Source organism: Rhinolophus ferrumequinum, chromosome 4, assembly GCF_004115265.2.
Source record: "Rhinolophus ferrumequinum isolate MPI-CBG mRhiFer1 chromosome 4, mRhiFer1_v1.p, whole genome shotgun sequence".
NCBI lineage: Eukaryota > Metazoa > Chordata > Mammalia > Chiroptera > Rhinolophidae > Rhinolophus > Rhinolophus ferrumequinum.
Genome location: NC_046287.1, coordinates 69,656,184 through 69,678,718, shown reverse-complemented (window position 1 = coordinate 69,678,718; position 22,535 = coordinate 69,656,184). Strand labels below are relative to the sequence as shown.

Genomic DNA, 22,535 nt, shown 5'->3' with positions numbered 1-22,535 from the left:
GATGCCCTTCGGTAAGTGAATACATACATAAACTACTACATTCAGACAATAGGATTTTTTTAGGATTTTTTTTTTTTTATGAAGAAATGAGCTATCAAGCCATTAAAATGGCATGGAGGAAGCTTGAATGCATATTACTAAGTGAAGAAAGCCAATCTGCAAAGGCTACATACTGTATGATTCCAACAATATGACATTCTAGATAAGGCAAAACCATGAGGACAGTAAAACCATCAGTGGTCTTCGGGGGTTGGGGGAGGAAGGGATGAATAGTCAGAGTACAGAGGATTTTTAGAGCAATGAAACAATTCTTCATGATACTGTAATGGTAGACAGATGTCATTACACATTTGTCCAAACCCATAGACCATACAACACCAGGAGTAAACCTTAATGTAAACTATGGACTCTGAGTGATAATGATGTGTCAGTGTAGGTTTATCAATTATAACAAAACGTACCACTCTGGTGGGGCTGTCGATAATGGGACAGGCTATACTTGGGAGGTGGGATACAGGGGGTGGAAATCTCTATACCTTCTGCTCAATTTTGTTGTGAGCCCGATATAAAAAATAAAGTCAATAAAAAAATAAAAAAAACAAGATGAACATTCTGAAAAGAAAAAACAAAACACTAAACTGACCAAGAGGCCTATGTAAAAACCAGGATTATCCCAGGCAAACCAGGCCATGTGGCATCCCTTCCCATCCAGGTCAGACTTCCTGTACAGAGGACAGAATAGAAAGGAAATCTGGAGGAGCAAATGGAAACTGACCAGCAAAGAAGGAAATTCAAGTCCCTGGTGCAGGACAAGAAATTGAGTTGTGCTCCATGACCTTGTGATTTAGGGAGACAGGGCCTCAAATATTTATCACTCCAACAAGAGCAGGCAATGGAAAGTCCCGAACATCAAGTTCATCTCTAAATGAACCTGTCTTTGTTACATGGTAGACGTCTCTTACATGGTGTGGATTGATTCAGGTGTCTACCTCAGAAATGCTAACAGACATCTCTTCTGCCTATGTATCCATCCTCAAAGAGCAGAACATTTAAAAATGTTCATGCAGTGTTCACAATGTTCATACAATTTACAGCTTCAAAAAAATTAAACATTTGGTTATTAGGTGATTAGTATCCTCATTTCAAAAGCACTTGTAATTTTTTTTTAAATCAATTTCTATTTTTCCTCTGCCACTGCCAACTTCTTCCTTAGTTCCCAATCACCTACATATAGTGGGCTCTTTCCTCTCTCAGGTCTGAAGTGATAAGCTTCATTTGCACTGCAGAATATCCCAAAACTTTGACTTTGAGATATAGTAAAATCTGTATTTTTAACTGAGTCTGGTATCAGAGTGTAAATAAGGCATTGTGGTTTACAGCACACATAAGATACATATTTCAAATTAAATTTGTCAGTGAATATCTTCCTATATGCAATGAATATCTTCCTATAACAAAAGGACTTCTGGGCCCCAGCCAAGAGTCCACTTACATGAAGTAGTATTTGATAAGAGGACATTCCAGTTCAGTGAACAAGGTTATACCGTAGTTTGTCATAAAGTTTTATGTATATCATTAAGTAGTTTTAATCCGTATTCATTTTGCAGCTCTGACTTATGGTACATGTTTCGAGTTTCTACCAGAACCCTAGTTCAGCCAAAGGTTTTTAAGTTGGAAGTTATGAAACTGTGAGACTATTAGTCAATTTTTGGTAATTGAGATGAACATACAGGTCTTGAATTATTAAGATGAATCTAAGCTTATGTTTGAATATAATTGGTAGTAATTAACCTTCTCAAGGTGAGTATGAGTGAAATGCTTTATCTCTTAGCCTTCTAAGAAACTAAGTGAAAATACACAAAACAAACAAATTCATATACTTTGTATGTGTATATATGTATTTTTGAGGGCTGGCAATTAAGTTCGCAAACTTAATTGTCTGACATCATATATACATATATATGTAAAATGATCAATATGGTTGGATAAAAGTATAGATTAAATATAATAACAAATAAATAATAAAATAATCATTAATAAAGTGTAAAGTAAATATAAATTCTGAATCATGTATGACATTCATTTTAGTTCAGGGAAATTCAATGAGTGATAAATCTCATTAAGAGCTCTGTAAGAGGTAGCCCCAGGTATCTCCTACAGTTCAGAGGTCACAAAAATGCAGAAGACAAATTTTCTACATCTTCTGGTACAGGGATCACTTCCACATATGTGCTCAGGCCCTACTGTTCCAGGATGCACAAACCGGGAGTCTGTTCCTCTGTGTAAGGACCAAAGAAGAATAGTGTCTCTTTTTTAAACTTAAGGGGACAGAGAATAGACCCACCTAGTAACAGTTGGCGACAGGCTTCAAATTACAGGTGAAGGCTGAGGATGATATCCTCCAAACTAGGCTTTGTAAGACTTCAAGGAAATAACTGACAAAAAAAAAAAAGAAATGTTTTTTTGTTTTTTTTTCAATAACAGAAAACAATTACAAACCGTTCAAAATAAATAAAGGAGGAATGAACATGAGGAAATAAGTTAATCTGACAGAAGGAAGAGAAGGAGGCAGAGACAGACAACCAATGCTTCTTTGAATTATTTTGGAATAAAATTGGTAGTTACTTTTTTATGTCACAATAGCAAATCCAACAACTGGAATAATTTAAACTTAAGGAACTCTGGGACAAGTACTGGGTTAATCTCCTTTGGAGCAGCATTTCATTTAGTCTTCACAAATAGCCCTGAGACGCAGGTATTATTTCTACTCTTTTTATACAGATGAGGAAACTGAGCTCAGAGAGTTCTAGAAACTTGCCAAAAGTCTCAGAATTAATTAACGGCAACAAGGAGCCTAGTACTTTTTCATATCTACATCTGATTTTCTGCTTCAGTCTTCAGTCTTGAATTCACAATTAGATTACTTATTTTTACAGCATATCTTTTCATGCCACCACAGCACTTTGTAAAGACTGTGCATGTAGTGAATACTTAACATGGATCTGCTGAGGATCTCAGAGCATGTTACTAATAGCTGAGCATTCCAGGAAGAGGGAGGAGCATCCTTAAAGCCTTGTAAGGAAAACAGTGCTATAGTAATAAACTGTAACAGGGACACTGCCTTTGTAATGCACATCAGATACACTGAGAAAGAGGGTTGCACACCAGCAAAAAACCGTGACGCAGACTGGAAAAATAAGAACATGGGCAAAATGAAAAACTCCATTACGAGGGACACTAGGCAGAATGAAATGGCATGAGTTTAACACCGGGGCAGATGAATTGCTGGTTAATACCATCCAACAAGAAAAATAAACAGCTATTCTAAGTCAGTTGCTCCCTGAATAAGTCACCTATCTTGAGTGTCATCTTTACTGAAAATAAGTCTACAAGTCTATGGTTCTCCTTAATTGTAAATTTTCATAAACAAGACTAAAATTAAAAAAGCTACCTTGAATAACCAGTCAGTATTTCTAAATGGCTACCATATGCAAATCACTGTGTCAAACAATAAAAGGATACTTTTACAGATTTACAAATTGAAGAATATATATATATATATATATATATATAAAATAAGAAAAAAATAATGTAATTTCTCTAGTGAAATTTATGAACATATTCAAGAACTTCAGCTATGATTCTTTTTCTAGAATTACTAAAGTTGAATATAAAATCAGATAATGTTTTAGAATATGTAACATATATTTACAAACAAAGAGCAACTTACAGCGAAAGACACAAAGGAGGATTTATAAAATTTTAAAATTATATAAAGCTATATAAAGGGTACTATGATTACACCAAAACGTAAGCTGTTATGGTTACTACAGTTGAATATTGCATTTAGCACTGAACCTTCATAATAAAAACATTGGGGAAGGGGACATGATTTGTTTAATTTGAAAGTAATTTATAACATGGAAATGTATCTAAAGAATATTCCGTTCTGTCATGAATAATATCTTCAACAGTGGATTGATTGGAGATAGATAGAAACATTATAATTAAGAATTTATTTTATTTATTTAATTAAATTTATTGGGATGACAATGGTTAGTAAAATTACATAGGTATCAAGTGTTCATTTCTATAATACATCATCTATATATCACATTGTGTGCTCACCACCCAGAGTCAGTTCTCCTTCAATCACCATATATTTGATCACCTTTACCCTCTTCTACCACTCCCTTTCCCCCTTACCGTCTGGTAACCACTAGCCTATTGTCTGTGTCTATGAGTTTTTGTTTGTTTGTTTATCTTATTCCTTGGTTGCCTTCAGTTTCATACCCCACATATGAGTGAAGTCATATGGTTCTTAACTTTTTCTATCAGACTTATTTCACTTAGCATATCCATCCATGTTGTCACAAATGGCAGTATTTCATCTTATGGCAGTTCCATAAGAAACCAGCAGTTTCTTATGGTATTCCATTGTGTATATATAGCACATCTTCTTTATTCAATCATGTATCAAAGGGCACTTTGATTGTTTCCATGTCTTGGGCACCATAAATAATGCTGCAATGAACATCAGAGTATTTGTTCAGGTCCTCTGCCCATTTTTTAATCTGCTTTTTTGTTTTTTTTATCATTGAGTTGTACGAGTTCTTTACATATTTTGGATATTAGCCCCTTATTGGAGGCATTTTTTACAAATAATTACAAGTTTCAATAAATGATGACAAGAGTTCAGTTTTGGTTTTTCTGTTTATCTAACATTCTATTTTTTTTTAATTTAGAATAATAATTAGTTTTTCTCTTAAACCATATTTCCAAATAAAAATGCCCTCAACCAGAGTTTTGTCAGGAGATAAACAGACTTAAATTTAATATTTGACTATGTGAAGTGAGCATGGAATGAAATATTCTGTAAAGTTTGTTAAAGAGAGAGTCACCAATTTTAAATACAGTAAATGACAGAGTTTGGAAAATGAAAAAAAAAAAATTGAAGGTCAGAAGTTTAACTTACATTCTTATCCAGTAGACAGTCATCGCACCTCGGCTCAAAGGTAGACTACAGTAGATGAGACTGTGATCAGCACCAAAACATCCCTGAGGAATCCATTTTTGTCTTTGTTCAAATCCTTACACAACTATTTTGAACTGAGACCCCAATTTCTACACCATAGAATATAGATGAACCTATCATTTTGGTCTTCAAACCTATAAAGTTGTCAGTCAGCAATCTTGCAGTGGGGGGGAAGTTCCTCAATATGGCTGACAACTTTTAGCAAATAAGACACGCAAATTCCTTTAGGAAATAAGAAGAATACACAACATGAATTACATTTCTCAGGTAATTATGCATACGTTATTTCACTTTGGTTGCATATATGTGTATCTTTTTTTTTTTCTGGCAGTAGATTTTCATTTTATTGTGATCCTAAAAATATTTGTTGATAAATAATTGAAGAGTTTTTTTTTGTTTGTTTGTTTTTTAATTATTTACAGTCCTATTATTAGAGTGTTTTTTTTTAATTTTTGGGGGTGACAATTGTTAATAAAATTACATAGATTTCAGGTGTACAATTCTGTATCACATCATCTATAAATTACATTGTGTGTTCACCACCCAGAGTCAGTTCTCCTTCCATCACCATATATTTGAACCCCCTTACCCTCATCTCCCACTGCCCACCACTCTTACCCTCTGGTAACCACTAAACTATTGTCTGTGTCTATGAGTTTTTTTTTTTTTTTCTTAGACGTTTATCATTTATATCCCTCACACTGTGGACCCCCTCCCCCCATCCACTATCTCTCTGACATCGCACCGAGCTATCCCATTTCCACTATCTCCACTCCCAATGCTGTACTCCGCCTCTTGTAAATGTATACATACCTAGCATATATGTGTATCTTGAAGACAGTCCTCTTACTAGCATATCATCTCTTCCTCTGTAACTGAATTTGCAGTGTATGGCTGAGAAACTAAGTTAAGTTAGAATCATGAACACTAGGAGAGAGAAAGCCTTGGTGACCTTTTGACTTCATCAGCCTTATGAATAATGGTCTAATAGTGCTCTAAGACCCAGATTCTAGTCTAATCCCCATTTGGCCAACAAAAGCTCTGTAACACTGGGCAAGTCACTTTCTCTCTCTGGATCTCAACATCCTCATAGGCAAAATGACATAGAAAGAATTAGATGAGTGTTTCCCAAAGTATGATTACGTAGACTAAGGGTATACATCAGCTGATACAGAGATAAACACTTTAAATTTTGTAGTTATTTATTTTAATGTATATTTTGAATGCTATAACCAAAAATTCAAACCCATACATTCATGTATTTATTTTTATTATTTAAAAAAGTCAAGTGAAACAAGGAAATTTATTTAAATTTAATATTTAAAGTATTATTAAATAAATAATTTATAGGTAATACGTTTACATAGCAAAAATTATAAAGGTGATATTTGAAGTGCTATAGTTTGGGAAATAGGATTAAATGGTATCTAAATCACCTCCACCCAAAAGAGCCTGTATTTTCAATGAAAGAACGATGACTCTCAAAGCTAAAGAAATACTTTGGAAACCAAAAATAGATATTGGATTGCCAATCAGACACAGCCTTTCAATGAACTCCTTTGTTCAGATGAAAACACACAAGAATCATTGACTAGCTAACAATATCACAGACTGGAGTGATTTCAAAAAATCTTTAAATAAAGAGATGGAAACAAACCCATTTTCTAATGCACCTTTTCTTCTTTTATGTTGCCTTTCCTGTCTTTCAAAAAAAAAAAAAAAAAAAAGTGAATTCCCAAACTCTTCCTGCTGCCCATTGTACCCTCAAAGGGCTCTTGTGCTCTTGTGCCCTCATCTGAGCCAGAGGCTGTTCCATCCCTGAGGGAGGTTTTCCTGAAATTTCTAAGGACATAAGCACCCATTTTGAAATCTTTCTGTAAGATATTTCTGGGCAAACAAAAGTGAATGTTTTTAAGGGAAAGGAATATGTTACTCTGCTACTGATTCTTGCAATTTTTAAAAAGGCAAATGGAGAAAACTACTATAGAACAAAACAGAATATTCCATAAATGTCTGTGTGAGCATCTCTGATATTTTAAAAACATGAAAAACAAGCACTACTTTTAAAGTGAGAAAGCAGAAAATCAATGGTAGTACTTTGTTTCTTAATGCAGGATTAAAACAAAATTCCTTCATAGAACCTAAAGTCGGGTCGTTCAGCCTATCATAGCTGCACATTGTTTGAAGCGGTTAGCTTTCAAAGTGCCTTCTTAACAGTAATATTCTGTGGTCCTAATTCCAAAACACTAATAGCAGAATAATTTATATAAGTGAGGGACATGGCATATTAATAAAAATAACATATTAAAGAGGAAAACCATACTCTATTTTCACTTAAAATCAAGAAGAAATTGGATCAACTGAAATGTTTCAATTGTCATTGTATTAAAATGGATTCAGATATGACATCTATTGTTACTGTTTGCTGTTAGCAGCTTCTGCGGAGTTAGTGTAAGTTCCTAAAAGGTGTCCAGCTGAGGTCCTCCCGTAAGTGCAGAAAGCCCTCCTAGCAGCAGACCAAAAGAATCAACATATGTCTACAACATTTCCTCAAGGCATGTCAGCATTTCCCCAACTATTTTTTACATCCAAAAATACAAACAGACTCACACATAGTTTAAGCTCCCACACAGAGCTTTTAAAGACCTCATTAAGAAAAAGCAAATTGTTTCCTCCCTTTACTAAAAAGCTTTCTCTTTAAGGTTTTTTTTGAAAGAATTCAGTTGTAAAACACCTTAACAGGTTAACTTAAATGAAAATCTTTACATGTGGAGAACTATTGCAGAGTCAGTATAGGTATACAAAAGGTTGTTATTCTATCATTTGAATATCACGGAGAAGAATCACAAAAGACTATCAATTATTTTGTTTCTCTCATTTGGAAGTTATTAGTAGACTTTCCTTTGTTCCATTGAGAAATGAGGGAAGAAAATATGAAGTTACAGCGAACCCATATGGCCAGCAGGAAAATTCTATTTAATTGCTTTATTGCCAGAAATGTTAAATCACTTCCTGAGGATACAGTTCAAATGAAACATATGGCAGCTATTAACAACAGCCCCTAATGAATTCAAAAATATGCTTTTTATGGGAGCTTTCTCATAAGCAACAGTCGTACATGTTATTTAAACTATACGTAAAAATATGCATTTGGTATATTAATTCCACAAGCGTTTGATGAACACGTACTCTGTACCAGACTATACAGGCAGCTTGCATGAAATGTCTCATTCCAAGCAACAGACATAACATGATAGAACCTCAAGACATGGACCCAAATTTAGCCATTGCCTCTTCTCAGAAGTCAAAGTCAAAAAGAGTCTCTTGACCTATAATGCCTCCTTCCCAAAGGTTCAAGGCCCGAGAAAACCGCTCCATTTCCACCGGGGTAGCCTTAATTATCTGCTATCTCCGTACTCTGTTTAATGTCATGCCAGGGATGGTGCTGGTCACTTCTGTGTAGCATCCACTGCATGAAACTATTCTTTTATCTTTTCATGTATTTTCTTCAGTCGAAATGTGAATTCCACAAAGAATAAAACTTTACTAAAGGTTTTTGTATGAAGGATAATATGAAGGCGTGCCATAAGAATCAATAAATAGCTTTAATTAATTGAAAACTAAGTGTCAGCATTTCTTAAATGTAATACCTTTCATCCCTGGGAAACCTCACAAATGTAATCAATTATTCATAAACCGTATTCAAAGAGGCAGTTCTCCCTCAAATTCAAAGATGAATCAGCTGAGGGACATCTTAATTACTACCTTGTTTCACTTTTCAGAAAAAGTTATAAAATTCCATTAAGCTTGGACTTTCCTTGCTCCACATCACACTATAGTCATTGTAGTTATTTAATGAAGTGAGGTTTGGTTGCTTCAAGAATCATGCAGAATGTGGTGCAATTTAAAGGAATTGACATTGGCTATATGGAGGCTAAAATATTTTTGCTTTATAGTGCAGCTCATTGATTAACATTTTTATTAAACATTTACTTATACATGTTCAGTTGCATACTTTGTAATCAAATAGAATAAAATATGACAAAGGCCTGTCTCTGGTCAACTTGTGATTTGGGGCAAGGCATTCAATTTGTCTTCAGTGCCTTCACTATAAGAAGAGAGCTTACTTAGGTAATTTCTAAATGTCTAAAACAGATATTCCTGCATAGATATTTGGGATTCTACATCAACGTTTTATCATGGGACCTCTCCAAACCTTTGTCCTCCTTCATTTCAAAATACTCTAAATTAGTGTTAGTGACCTCAGAGGCCAGCGTTCCAGTGGTTGTCTCCTATCTTCCATTACAGACTGTGACCTCACAAACGCTACTTTACTTTCAAGGACTTCATGGGTTGTTCTAAAGATTGAGTTAGTGCAGGTGAAAGCTTAAAACTATGTTGTTTGTAGCCTTTTACACACTAAGAACCTAGTCAGTTCTAGCTATTCGTGTCCTGAGGAACTATCTCCATGAACATCCTTCAGTTGCCTATCACCAACCTTTACAATCTTTCAATGAAAAGGTTTCTGTTTTATTTTGTTGTTTGTTTATGTGCTGTCACGAGAGAGAAAAACTAATTTAAAATTTCTGATATCCAGTCACGGAGAAAAATCCAGGGGCTAGGCTTAAAATATAACACATAGTATGGATTTAATTCCATTTCTAAATCCTTTCCAAAAAAGAAAAAAAACACATAAAAAGTAAACAAATACCACCAAAACTTCAGGATAACTTTCTCGTAAAGGGTGAAAATAGCTTTCCTGAAGTATAGAATCAGAGTTCTTCTAGAAGGGAAGGAAAAATCAGATGGCACTGCTATAAATGAAAGACGGCTGAGGAAGATGCTTGAAGCCTACTCAGTCCTTCTGATGTCTGCTCTCTGGGAGTGACACTCCCCTCTGCCATTGAATCACCTGATAGGCTCCTCAAGGTTACATCTTTGTCCACATGTAGAGTTGACACACCCAGAGAAGAAGTGAACAACTAAACATAGATCGAGATTATGTCAAAATACACTTTCACTATAGATCAATCTTGCCAAAACAAAACCCCCTATATTTTTTATCCATAAAAATCATTTATTTGAAAAACTGCATCAATTTCCAAATCCTGTAAATTCCAAAGATGAGGATCTCAGCAGTAATAAATAACTCACAAAGATATAGATGTCTTCATATTTGATATTTCTGGAAATGAAAAGATTAATGCTGACCTATAACAGAGATGTACTTGAGTCTCTCTCTCTCTCTCTTTCTTTCTCTCTCCCTCTCTCATACACACCACACACACACAACAACAACAACCACAACAAAATCAGTTATCCATTTGAGTTTATTTTTCTACCTCAATCCTATGGACCTTTTCCCCTGAAGTGGGGGAGAGACATCACTTGTGGATGTCTTGTGTGGTCAGTGACTGTGGGACAGAAGGTATTAAAGCCCAGCGGGGTCAGAGAGATTTATAAAAGGTTTCTGGTACAAAGTAATATCCTCATGCTAACTGTATCTTATACGTGAATAACTAAAGGGAATGGGAACCAGAAGTTCAGCTTCCTAAATTTGTTTTAGAGTATCTACAAAAGTAGAACTATGTAGACATTTCTACTTTGAAGTCTTTTGTAAACATCTCATTCTAAACTCTATTTTTTAAATAATGATAGTGATAGTTAACAGTTGCTGGGAATTGAACTTCTAAACCTCTCATGTCAGAGAGATTTCGACACTGACCCAATGCCCATAGTAACAGGTAGGAAGAGCAGCTCCCTTTTCCTGAGGCCCTTGTATGCTTTATAGAGGCTACTACCATTAGTCCTCTCAGAAGTTCTGTGAGGTAAGAGTTTCCCTGTTTTATAAAGAAGCAATCTAAGCCCTTAAGGGACAGGGCAGAAATTTGAAATGCCAGAGACTGACCAAACAATTTATTTTTTCTGACTACCAAAATATGACAAAGAAATTGAGCTACCTAAATTCTACCCCAATTCAAAGACTGTTTTTGTCACATTTATTGCCAATATCTTTTAAGGGTAATATGAGTCTGTCTTCAGAGAAGAAAACAATTACTAGATGATTTACAATTATCATAGCTGGATCTAGTAACTTTACTGATAGCTTCACAACTCTCATTTTCTTTTGAGCTTTGTTGAGGTATAATTGACAAATAAAATTGTAAGATATTTAAAGTGTACATTATGGTAACTTAATATATGTATACATTGTGAAATAATTCTTCATATCTATTTAATTAACACATATATCACCTCACATATTTACTTTTTTTGGTGAGAACATTTAAGTTCTACTTTCTTAGCAAATATCAATTTTATATGACAATGTTACAAACTATAGTCACCATGTTTTACATTAGATTCTCAGATCTTATTCATCTTATAGCTGAAAGTTTGTACCTTTTTACCAACTTCTCCCTATTTCTCCAACCCCTGGTAACTACTTTTCACTTTTGCACTCTCTGATTCTGTGAGTTTCACTTTCTTTTCTTTCCTTTTTTTTAGATTTCATATATATATATATATATATATATATATATATATATATATATATATATATATAGCATGCAGTATTTGTCCTTCTCTGTCTGGCTTATTTCACTTAGCACAATGCCCTCAAGGTATATATATATATATATATATATATATATATATATATATATATATATATATCACATTTATATCTTGGCTATTGTTTCATTTAGTACAATGCCCTCAGTGTGTGTGTGTGTGTGTGTGTGTGTGTGTGTATCTCACATTCATATCTTGGCTACTGTGAATAATGCTGCAATGAACATGTGACTAAGGGAATGCAGACATCTCTGAGATACCCTCTTTTCATTTCCTTCACATATATACTCAGAAGTGGGATTGCTGGATCATATGGTAGTTTGTTTAATTTTTTAAAAAATTTTTGAATTAAATTTGTTTTTTAAGATTTTTAAAAATTTTTTGAGGAACCTTCATACTGTTTTCCATAGGAGCTGCACCAATTTACATTCCCACCAACAGTACACAAGAGTTCCCTTTTCTCCACATCCTCACCAACCCTGGCTATTTCTTGTCTTTTTGATCATAGCCTTGTTAACAGGTGTGAGGTGATATTTCATTGTGGTTTTGATTTGCATTTCCCTGCTGATTAGTGATACTGAGCATCTTTTCATGTACCTGTTGCCCATTTAAAAGTCTTCTTTGGGAAAATATCTATTCAGATCCTATGCCCTCTAATATGTCTATGGCCAAGTTCTATTTAATTTTGCCCCATTTACGGTACTTCATTTTACTCCTAATAATGTTATTTGATATTTCTTTCTAATAATACCACAATTTTGTGACTTTTGTTTTCCTTTTCAGGCTATTCCAGGTATTTCAGAGAAGGAAAAGGCTGGTAAGTTGACATTTGGTTGTGTTCTACATCCTATCTGTTTTAAAATAATATTTCAACTTCATGTAGACATTTCATTAAATATCTGAAATGTGTAAATCTCATTAATCTCTGGGCAAATATTGTTGAATTACTGAAAAATAAATTGTGTTGCTCAAAATGTAAGGAAAAATATGTGGTTTTCTAATATAGCATTATATCATGGTAGGATAAGATGTGTGCTTCTTGTAGCCTTACTACAAGTTGCAACTGCTACCACTTTTTTTTTGTTTGAAGAAAAGAATTAGATGTTGTTCGGTGTACTGGAGAGTGGTCTTTGGCAATTGGTTGTTAATAATTATCAAGATTAATTTTAATTTTAGGTGGCTTATTTAGTAGTCATAGAAAAAGTTGTACTTATTTAAAGCTGATGCTATACTATCAAAAGTATAATTGTAAAGCAATATGAATAATTGTATTGGAAAAAATTATAATATTTTTCTATGCTCTATGCTATTATTATAACTAATAGTATTAGAGAAAAATGGATAAGGACTGATGAGAAACATGAAAACATGAAAAATTACAATGGAATTGATGGGATTATCTGCTTTTTAAAAAATATTTGATCTTCCTCAATATTGTCTCATATTTTCTGTGTAGTAACAATCGTTTTCTAAAAAACAGATTAAAGGTATGCTACCAAATTTGAAACACATCACTTAATTTTTAAACATTTGTGATTACAAGTGCCACATTAAATATGTATAGTGTCATGTAAAAGATGTCAAGACTTTAAGTGACTTTAAAGCATTAGAGTTTGTCTGACATGATTTTTATACAGGAAATGTTCTCTTTCTAGTTCAGTGATCTTATTTTTGCCGCTAGTTTTCACGCAAAAGTTTCGGTGGTTTTGTATCCTTCCGTGGCTAAAATTTTCTCTCATGTTAGGCTGTGTTTGATGTCTTCACTCTAATATGTTGAAAGATAACCCTTCAGAATACAAGGAAAATATTGAACTGACATCATGTGTCAGTTCAAGAAGAAAACTGTTCAATTTAACAACGCAGTGGTATTACATGGATTAGTCGCAAGTATTAAACAAATGTAAATTATAATTCCTGATCTCTAATATCTTAAACAGATTGTGTTGGCTATCTAGTTAGGATAAGGAATAAATGGTTAAGTGAATATTTGTATCACAAAGGAAAAGGAATTTAGCCAAAGTCATGCTTTATCTTGGGTTGTGACAAATTCTCTATAATTCCCAAGATTAGCTGTAATTTAAGCAATGTATGTAACAGAGCAAAACTGTCATATAGTTCTAGAATCTCAGCAAATTCATACCCCATGGAGAAAATTAGGATGTGAATTCTTGGCTGGTGGGGAAGGGAATAAAGAGATGGAAAAGCCATTGCTTGAGGGGATGGAGAAGCAAAGAGTTATCTTCACCCTCTGCCACTTAAATGACTGCAGTTTGATAGGTCATTTTATCAAGCTCAAATATTTTAAAGATATTTTTATTACAACGAAGAACTAATAAACAGATATGATAAATATAATGCAACCACTACTTTTTATAATTATTCTGGAAGTTTTCCTCCTCAAGAACAACAACAACAAAAAAAAAAACCATGGAATTGTCATTTTTATGTAATGAATTCTTTGGGTCATGTCTATACTGCTGATGTACAAATGCAAAGTGTTTATAAATTTCATTCACAGAGATTTCACAAGATGGTCCGTGAAACATAGAATCCAGTAATTGATATACAGAGGGTGCCAAAAAAATGTATGCGCATTTTAAGAAAGGAAAAAACTGTGTTAAAATTGTAATAATATATACTGATAACGAAAAGATGAATACGTTTGACTTCTGCAGTTACAAGAAATGCTCAAAGTGGTAACCATCAGTGTCCAGACACTTCTGACTACAGCGAACTACTGCTAGAGGAACGTTGATCAAAGTATCTGCTTATATACATAATTTTGGCACCCCCCACCCCCCGGTATATGACCTACCCAGGTCCCAGGCCCCCAGCTGCCCCATCTCAGGTGCTTAATCCAGGATGGACTGATTTGAGCAGAACCTGGCTTCTATATATTAAAACATTAGAATGATTCGAATTTACTCCACGATGGATTTTGATTTAGATTTCTTGAGAATGTGCTAATTTGTTTAGGAGGAAATACAATTTTGTTTGATAATATATATACAATAAAGAAATTATATATATATATATATATATATATATAGTTTAGTCAGCGAATTTATATGTAAGACAAAGGCTTATGTTTGAATATTTTATTAATAATGGTATCAGACTTGACAATTCAAAAGAGAATATGATTTATTCCAAAAGTTTTAAAGGACCATAACAGTCTAAGCAATCTAATTCTTATATTTCTAAACTTTATTATGCCCTATTTAAAATATTTGAGTGTTTTATATACAAATGCATATCTCTTTATTCCTATCGTTATGAATCTTTATTTTTAAGCTCTGCTAGACAGAGGATTGGCAGTGAAGTCAGAGGACCCACTCAATCTTCTGGGGGTTAATTGAGCTCTTAAATAGGATTAAGCTTCATACCCGCCCCTAAGGCCTGTCATTTTTTTTTCTGTCTTGCTAAATGAATGTAGCTTATTGTTCCTTATTAAGAAAGCCTATTTTTAATCTGTGTGACCTCTCATCCAAGCCAACTGGAACCAACTCCACCGGGCTTTGTGAAGCTCTAAACAGAATCATTTTGGGTACATTCCATTAATAATTCTTGAATTGCAGTTGTGTGGTTGTCCCTATGTGTCCTTTAAGTGGCCCTCTTCTGTTCTGATCCATGTTGCTATATACCTGCAGCCTAGTGGAATCAGTTCTGCTGCTTTTCTCCCACCTTGTGATGACAAAAAAACTCCAAGGGGAAAGAATTTTGAAACAGCCTCCCATTGGTTCATTCATCCCACAAATACTTATTGAACAGCAACATGTACTAGGCATCATATGTGTTTCCCTGAAAGTAAGACCGAGCCAGACCATCAGCACTAATGCATCTTTTGGAGCAAAAATTAATATAATACCTGGTCTTATTTTACTATAAGACCGAGATATAATATAATATAATATAATTAGTATAATATAATACCCGGTCTTATTTTACTATAAGACTGGGTATAATATAATATATATAATATAATATCCCAGTCTTAGGTTTTATCAAGGAAACAATTACATGCATAAGGCATGGTCCTTGCCCTGCAAGACTTTAAACTCTAGTTGAGAATATTCTACTAGGTTACTATCCTCCTTCTCCTCTTCTCAATGAGAATAGCTTGACCCAGCTTATTCAGAAAGCTTCCCAGGAAAATAATCAAATAAAAAAATAATTGTTTTCAAGAAACTCTGTATGTACATTCTCAGGATCTGAAATAGAAAATAATTCATTTGTTTGTTTGTTTTTAAATCGGGATTAGCCACATAAATATCAATATATCCAACACATAATATTTTCATTTAACTTTTATTATGCTACCAGAGTCTGTTTGTCCCTAACAAGTGAGTCCTGTGTCATTGGTATATTCTCTAGCACATCGGCTTCCTATCTGTGTGGACTTGAGCAAGTTACTTAACCTCCTCATTTTCTCATTTCTATCTCATGCTGCCTTGGTAAGGCAACAATGCTTGGCCCAAAGTGGGTCCTAAAAAATGGTAGCTGTATTTTATGATAATGAGTTGTGCTTATAACCATGGGTAAAAGCCAAATAGAAGCTAGCTGTGTTACTGCTTTCCATGTCTGCTCCAAAAGTTCTTAAACACTTCCTCAGGGCACCAATTAACAGCTAAGCAGCTGTCCATGTGGAAGAAAACGCTTTCTCCAAAAGCTTCCAAGTGAGTTAATTCAGATGGAAGTTATTAAAATATAGGCAGAGTTGGTCATATTTAACCTTCTGTTAGAAATTCTTATCTCTATTAGATGGAAATACTCTCTTGTGAACAGATAATCTTTGATTTTCACCAAGATTAGTCCCTGAAAAATGTAAACCCTGTGTCCTACCTTCCTATGATTCCTTGTATCCCAAGTCCCTAAGGTAATAGGACTTCCTCACCTCCTGCACACAATCCTGTCAACACTGCCTTCTAATCATCCTTTGTCCATTCTCCTTGCCACTGCTTTAATGCAGCCCTCCACTTTCCACTGGACTTTTGTAATAGTGTCAACTGGTTTCCCTTCTTTGACCTGTCATTACATCAGTCCACTCTCTACACTATCACCAGAGTTATCTTTGAAAAGCACGGCCTGATCAAACAAATTCCTGCTTCGGCATTTTCTTTATCTCCCAAGATGAGGTCAAACTTTTCTGCTTGACATACCTGGCCATTTGAAATCTGGGTGCAGTATCATTTATTGTCTATTTTGCCCCTCAGGTCCACTCTCCACCGTACTTCTCTCTGACTCTGTGCCCTGAAGGCTGACTGATGTTGGAAAAATCAATATGCTGCCCTACTTTCAAATGTCTTCCCCATTCCACCAAAGAAGAGCTCTGGCAAGAGACCAAGGGCAGGGGGCCAGTGCATCCTCCTGTCAGCTTTTCTTAGATGTCTCTGCCAGCTTTTCTTAGATGACCCTTTCCACACAAGTTTCCATTCTGACAACCGTTCTCTCATCTTGCACTCAGGGCTTCCCTACACTTTTATAAATAGTTCTGTGACTAAATTTCCCTCCATTTACCCAATGTGGCATCTGTTTTCTGCGAGAATACTCACTGATATACCTACCAATATTTTCTCTTCTTTTTTTGTGTGTATGTTTGTAAGTTTTTTGTTATACTTCAGCCATTACATTCAGCTACAGAACACCTCCTACTCTATATTCTTCTACTTCTGCCTAGATCATGCAACTGCCTTTTAAAAACTATAGATGATGGGTAGATATAGAGCTGGAGGGAGAGAGAGAGAGGGAGAGGGAGAGGGAGAAGGAGGGATAGAGGGAGAGGGAGAGGGAGAGGGAAGGGAAGAGGGAGAGGGAGAGGGAGAGGCAGGGAGGGAGAGAGAGAGAGAGAGAGAAACGGCCCATGTTTCTCTTCATCCTAAATGAATTCAGTTTCATTGCATTCAGTCAGGTGGGGAGAAAAATATTTACCTTTGTGCTTTAGAATATGTTCTCTGTGTTCTTTATTGCACGGAAGCACGAAACTTAAGAAAATTAGCACTGCATTTTAGCCACTAAAATGGGACACTGAGCATATTTGAAAAGCAGTAATATGGAGTACTCTGAAATCTCTCATTCTAAAATTCAATCACAGAACACCTCGCAAATTTTATGAGACTACATGGAAAATAGACAATTATCATTAGCCAAAAGTGACAAATTTTTTTGCCCCCTCTGTTTGAAAATTCTGCTTATTTTATTAGATCCAACAATACTGCCTCCTTAATGAATTATGTCCCAAGCAGATTTAGTCACTGATTATTCTGTGCTCCTAAAAAACTTTGTGTTTTCTATTTCAATCCCAGTATTTTGCTTCATTCTGTGTTCCCTTCTCTGGGCAGTGAGCTTTTCTAGGTCAATGATATTGTTTTTGTGTGCCCTGTAATTAAAACAGCTATTAGCACATAGTAGGTGTTCTGTAAATTCATGGTAATGAATAAATTTTAAATGCAAAGATTCTTTGGCTTGATCTTAATGATTTAGAGTTAATAGGGTTCTAAAACTTTTGCTGCCCCCCCCCCCCCCCCCCGTTACTCCTATTACTTCCATAGCTGCCAAATAACTCAACCAGGTAATTAATTAATGGTGTTCTTCGGAGTTCTATCCCATACACATGTACAAAGGGCACCATTGAGAAAGATGACTTTGGATTCTAACTTTGGTTGCATTTCTTGGTCATTTTTCTTAGAATGTTTTCTCTCCTGCCTCGGGGTTATTTGGTTGGCCAGAAATGTTAAAAATCCAGATAGTGAATGATTATAGCCTGAAACATTTGTGAAAGATAGCTTTCAGAAGCATATAACAGATTGGTAGTCTCTCCAAACTTTGTGTTATAGTTGGTAAGGCAGAACATAAAAATCAAACACTTCTTTGTGACAAATGTGTGAGGGGGGAAAAACCATGGTTTTCATAATTTCATTCCAAGCGCCTTGTAAACATACTAAATAACAAAGCCCAGACATGGTGCCTTTTGGTATTAATTTTCTTGGCTGCCTTTGATCACTGAGAAGGGAAATACAGATGAAAAAAAAGAAAGAAAGAAAGAAAAAAGAAAAGAAAAGAAAAGAAAAGAAAAGAAAAGAAAAGAAAAGAAAAGAAAAGAAAAGAAAAGAAAAGAAAAAAAACTGAAATGCAAAGATATTCCCCTTTTACCAGTCTGGTCATCATTACTTCTATTCAGAGAACTACCCATGCAATCCATTCCACTCTAAGCCATGTTCCAATATCTACAGATCCAAAGAGATTTGATGAAAAAAACAAAAATAAGACTGCTCTATTTCAGAGTTCTCCATTGAAAGACTGCCCTATTTTATGTCTACATTTTAGTATAAATCAGGTCGGTTTTAGTGCCATCTCACCCACTAGACTGTAAGCACCTGAAAGACAGAATTTTGTTTCATTTAACTCTGTATTCCCAAAACCTGGAATTAATATAGTTGCTTGGCGTTTGGGTAAATGAATGAATAAATGAGATCTCTTAAAAATCAGAAAATGCTTTACTCTATATGCATAATACTCCCAAAGCTAAACGTAGAATCTTATTCTAAGTAAAGCACTTGCTATAACTGCAAAGACCCCCAGCTGTTTTACAGGGTTCCACGGGATCTGAAAATTGTCTTTATCTGGCCAGCCTGCGCTTTGGCCAGCATTCCAAATTCTTTATTCCCTTTCACTCTCAGAAAATGAATTTCATTGTTTTTATACTAATGGCTTATGAATACTCACTTGCTTCACTTTTCTTAGTATATGGTCTCTGCTCGCCTGCTTTTTTTATGAGGAAGGAATTTAGGGTATGCCCGCACATAACCTCTCATTTTTTCTGAAACCTAATGTAAACTAATCCATGAAAAGTTGGCTGTGGTTGACTGGGCTGTTGAGAGGAAACATATTAGCTTTCAGGTATCAAGGAATTCATGAAAAATAAAAGTAAGCTATTCTTAAGTGGCAAAGATCTTGAATTCATAGTATATTTTTCAATACAGATAATTTTCTAAATATGTTTCTTAATGTTCTATTGGTATTTTATTTATTACCAAGTACGTAAACCAAGTCTATTTTATATATTACCAGAATCAATGAAACACATTTCCTTTTCTTCTCAATTATATTTCAAGCAACAGGGGTATATAATAATTTCTCTTTTAACAAGTTCCAATTCAAATCTTACCTCTTACACTTGGAGTGATCTTCCCAGGTCTCCATAGCCAATGATGGCTGTATCTTTATGCCATTTAGTGATTTATCAAACTATTTCTGTTCACGAATTATCTTTCATATTAGGCTGTGAAAAGTATAAACCTCCCATTTCGTTTTTGTCACCCATACCCAGTGTAGTATCTTGCACAAAGCATATGCTCCAGAGGTAGTTTTTGTTTAGTTTTAGCAACTGATAGTCAATTTATTTAAAAGGTTGATTTAAACATCTGCAATGGTCACTTCAACCTCGACTTCTGGCTGGATACTGGAAATCTGTTTAACAGTCTCATAAGGACCATACAAGTCAATGAGTCGCTTGTGGATCCTCATCTGAAACCGATCCTAAGCTTTGGAACCTTCCCCACAGGGAGTTTTTCTTGTGGTGATTCCCAGAGTCTCGGTAGACATCTGAACTAGTCCTTTCACTTTGAGATTCTTTTCCTTTGCGTCTCTGATCAAGTCAGCACACACCTTCTCCAAGGATTTTACATTGCAGTGGTTAGAGTAATTCTAACTCGGTGAATCGTCACCTCTGGTTCCATGGGTGTCTTTCTGGTATTTTTAAAAGACATGGTTGTGTCGCAGTTTCCTGACTGACTTGTTCCTTAGTGAGACTGAACCGCGGTGAGTCAGGAGCCAGAGAGGGCGGAATGGAGCTCCCGGGCAGCTGTGACTGCAGTCTTCCTCAAAATGCTCAAGAGATAGTTTTGAACCAGTCCATTTATTAGATATACCAAACAGCTCATGCAGGCACTTGGTTTATCTCTAGTCTTACAATGACCATAACTTTTCACAATGTTTGACAAAACCAGAATTTTCTTCCTCCAAAAAGTCTTGTGCACATTTTGTTCCCCCGCCCTTATCCTTTGACTACCATCAGTATGAAGAGGTGCCAACGAAATACCAGTACAGGCTAATGTGGCAGTTTGCATTTCAGTATTTTAATTGACATTGACCTTTTATCAGTAGAAAAATAAATGTTTCATCTTTTTTTTAATTAAAATTTATTGGGGTGACAATGGTTAGTAAAATTACATAGGTTTCAAAGTATAAAATTCTGTAATATATCCTCTATATATCACATTATGTGTTTACCACCCAGAGTCAGTTCTCCTTCCATCACTATGTATTGGACCTCCTTTCCCTCTTCTGTCACCACCCCCCCTTACCCTCTGATAACCACTAAACTATTATCTGTATCTATGAGGTTTTTTTTAGGTTGTTTGTTCCTTTGTTGCTTTCAGTTTTACATCCCACATATCAGTGAAATCACATGGTTCTCGACTTTTTCTGTGTTATTCATTTCACTTAGCATAATAATCTCAAGATCCATTCATATTGTTACAAATGGCACTATTTCATCTTTTCTTATGGCAGGATAGTATTCCATTCTGTATATATACCACATCTTCTTTATCCAGTCATCTGTCGAAGGATACTTTGGTTGTTTCCATGTCTTGGCCATCGTAAATAAAGCTGCAATGAACATCAGAGCACATATATCTTTACGGATAAATGGGCTATCTTCAGTAAGACAAATAATAACAAGTATTGGAGAGGCTGGGGCGAAAAAGAAACCCTTATACACTGTTGGTGGGAATGCAGACAGGTGCAGCCGCTATGGAAGGCAGTGTGGAGATTCCCCAAAACATTAAGAACAGAATTACCATATGACCCAGCACTCCCTCTCCTGGGTAAATTTTTCATTTTCTTTCTCCTTCCTCCGCCTCCCCCACCCCCACTCCAGTTCAAGCCATTGTTTCTCAGTCTAGTTGTGTAGGACACAGCTCCCTGGCCTATACTGGTATTATGAGCCTTGCCCTCACCCAGGGCAGCACACAGCAGCTCACGGCAGCTCACGCCAACCTCCGACTGCTTATAGCAGCCCAGCTCCAGGAAGAGCCATTGTTCACAGTCTTACCTGTAGAGGGCACAGCTCACTGGCCCATGTGGGAATAGAACCCGCAACCTCAGCGTTAGGAGCTCAGCGCTCCAACCACCAAAGACCCTGGGCCAGCCCATACTTTTCATTTTCAATCTTCCCTGAAGAAAGACAACTTATGAAAAGGCCCCTTCTATGAGTTGTATTTACAAAACAATACAAGAACTTTTATTTAGTTTGAAAGTCATATCTGATCATTTCCTAGACGCCTTCAAATATTTACCTTTGTAGAGTTCCCAGTGTACAGTTTGCAGTTCAGTTACTTTTATTAATAATGTGAATATATACACATACATGTACCAATAAGATAATTGTGCATTGATTTTAATTTCTTTGAAGAGATACATTTATTTTGGAAAGGTACATATAGCAAGGTACTGATTTGACCTTTCTGAGGATGAGATGACCTACTCAGAGCCTGCACTGATTTGAAGGACTTTTATTTAGTTTTTCTTATAGGCAAGAGTTTGAGATCAATATCTCTTCCAAGTCAATCCATTAACATTTCCATTGCAGAAATAAGATATAATTTTGAGATATTGTTTTTAGCTAAGTGGAAATCCAAAACAATTATTAGCAACCATAACAAATTAACTGATGCCCAAGAAAAGGCCAGTGCATATCTTGTTGTGTGCAGGCTATGCGGAAACCAGTCTGGCTAATGCAGAAGAGTGGATCATGGATTTAAGAAGCTATTGTGTCCTGACTACTGTAATCAGGTAGGAAAGATCGCATAGAATTCCACAAGTGATGTTTAAGCAAAATGGTCTCCAAAAACCCTCACTTGCCCAC

General features: G+C 35.3%; 1 protein-coding gene and 1 pseudogene across 1 annotated transcript in view; one reads left to right on the top strand and one right to left on the bottom strand.

Annotated features, from left to right (window-relative positions):
- Positions 1–13,115, top strand: part of LOC117021138 (rho GTPase-activating protein 7) — a 177,954-nt gene extending 164,839 nt beyond the window's left edge. The window contains exon 5 of the mRNA XM_033103953.1: positions 12,392–13,115. Coding sequence (XP_032959844.1) covers positions 12,392–12,511 — 120 coding nt within the window. The 3' untranslated portion in view covers positions 12,512–13,115. The remainder of the gene's footprint in view (positions 1–12,391) is intronic.
- A 6,905-nt stretch (positions 13,116–20,020) lies between these two features.
- On the bottom strand, positions 20,021–20,373 carry LOC117021189 (40S ribosomal protein S20-like; annotated as a pseudogene).
- Positions 20,374–22,535: the final 2,162 nt, after the last annotated feature.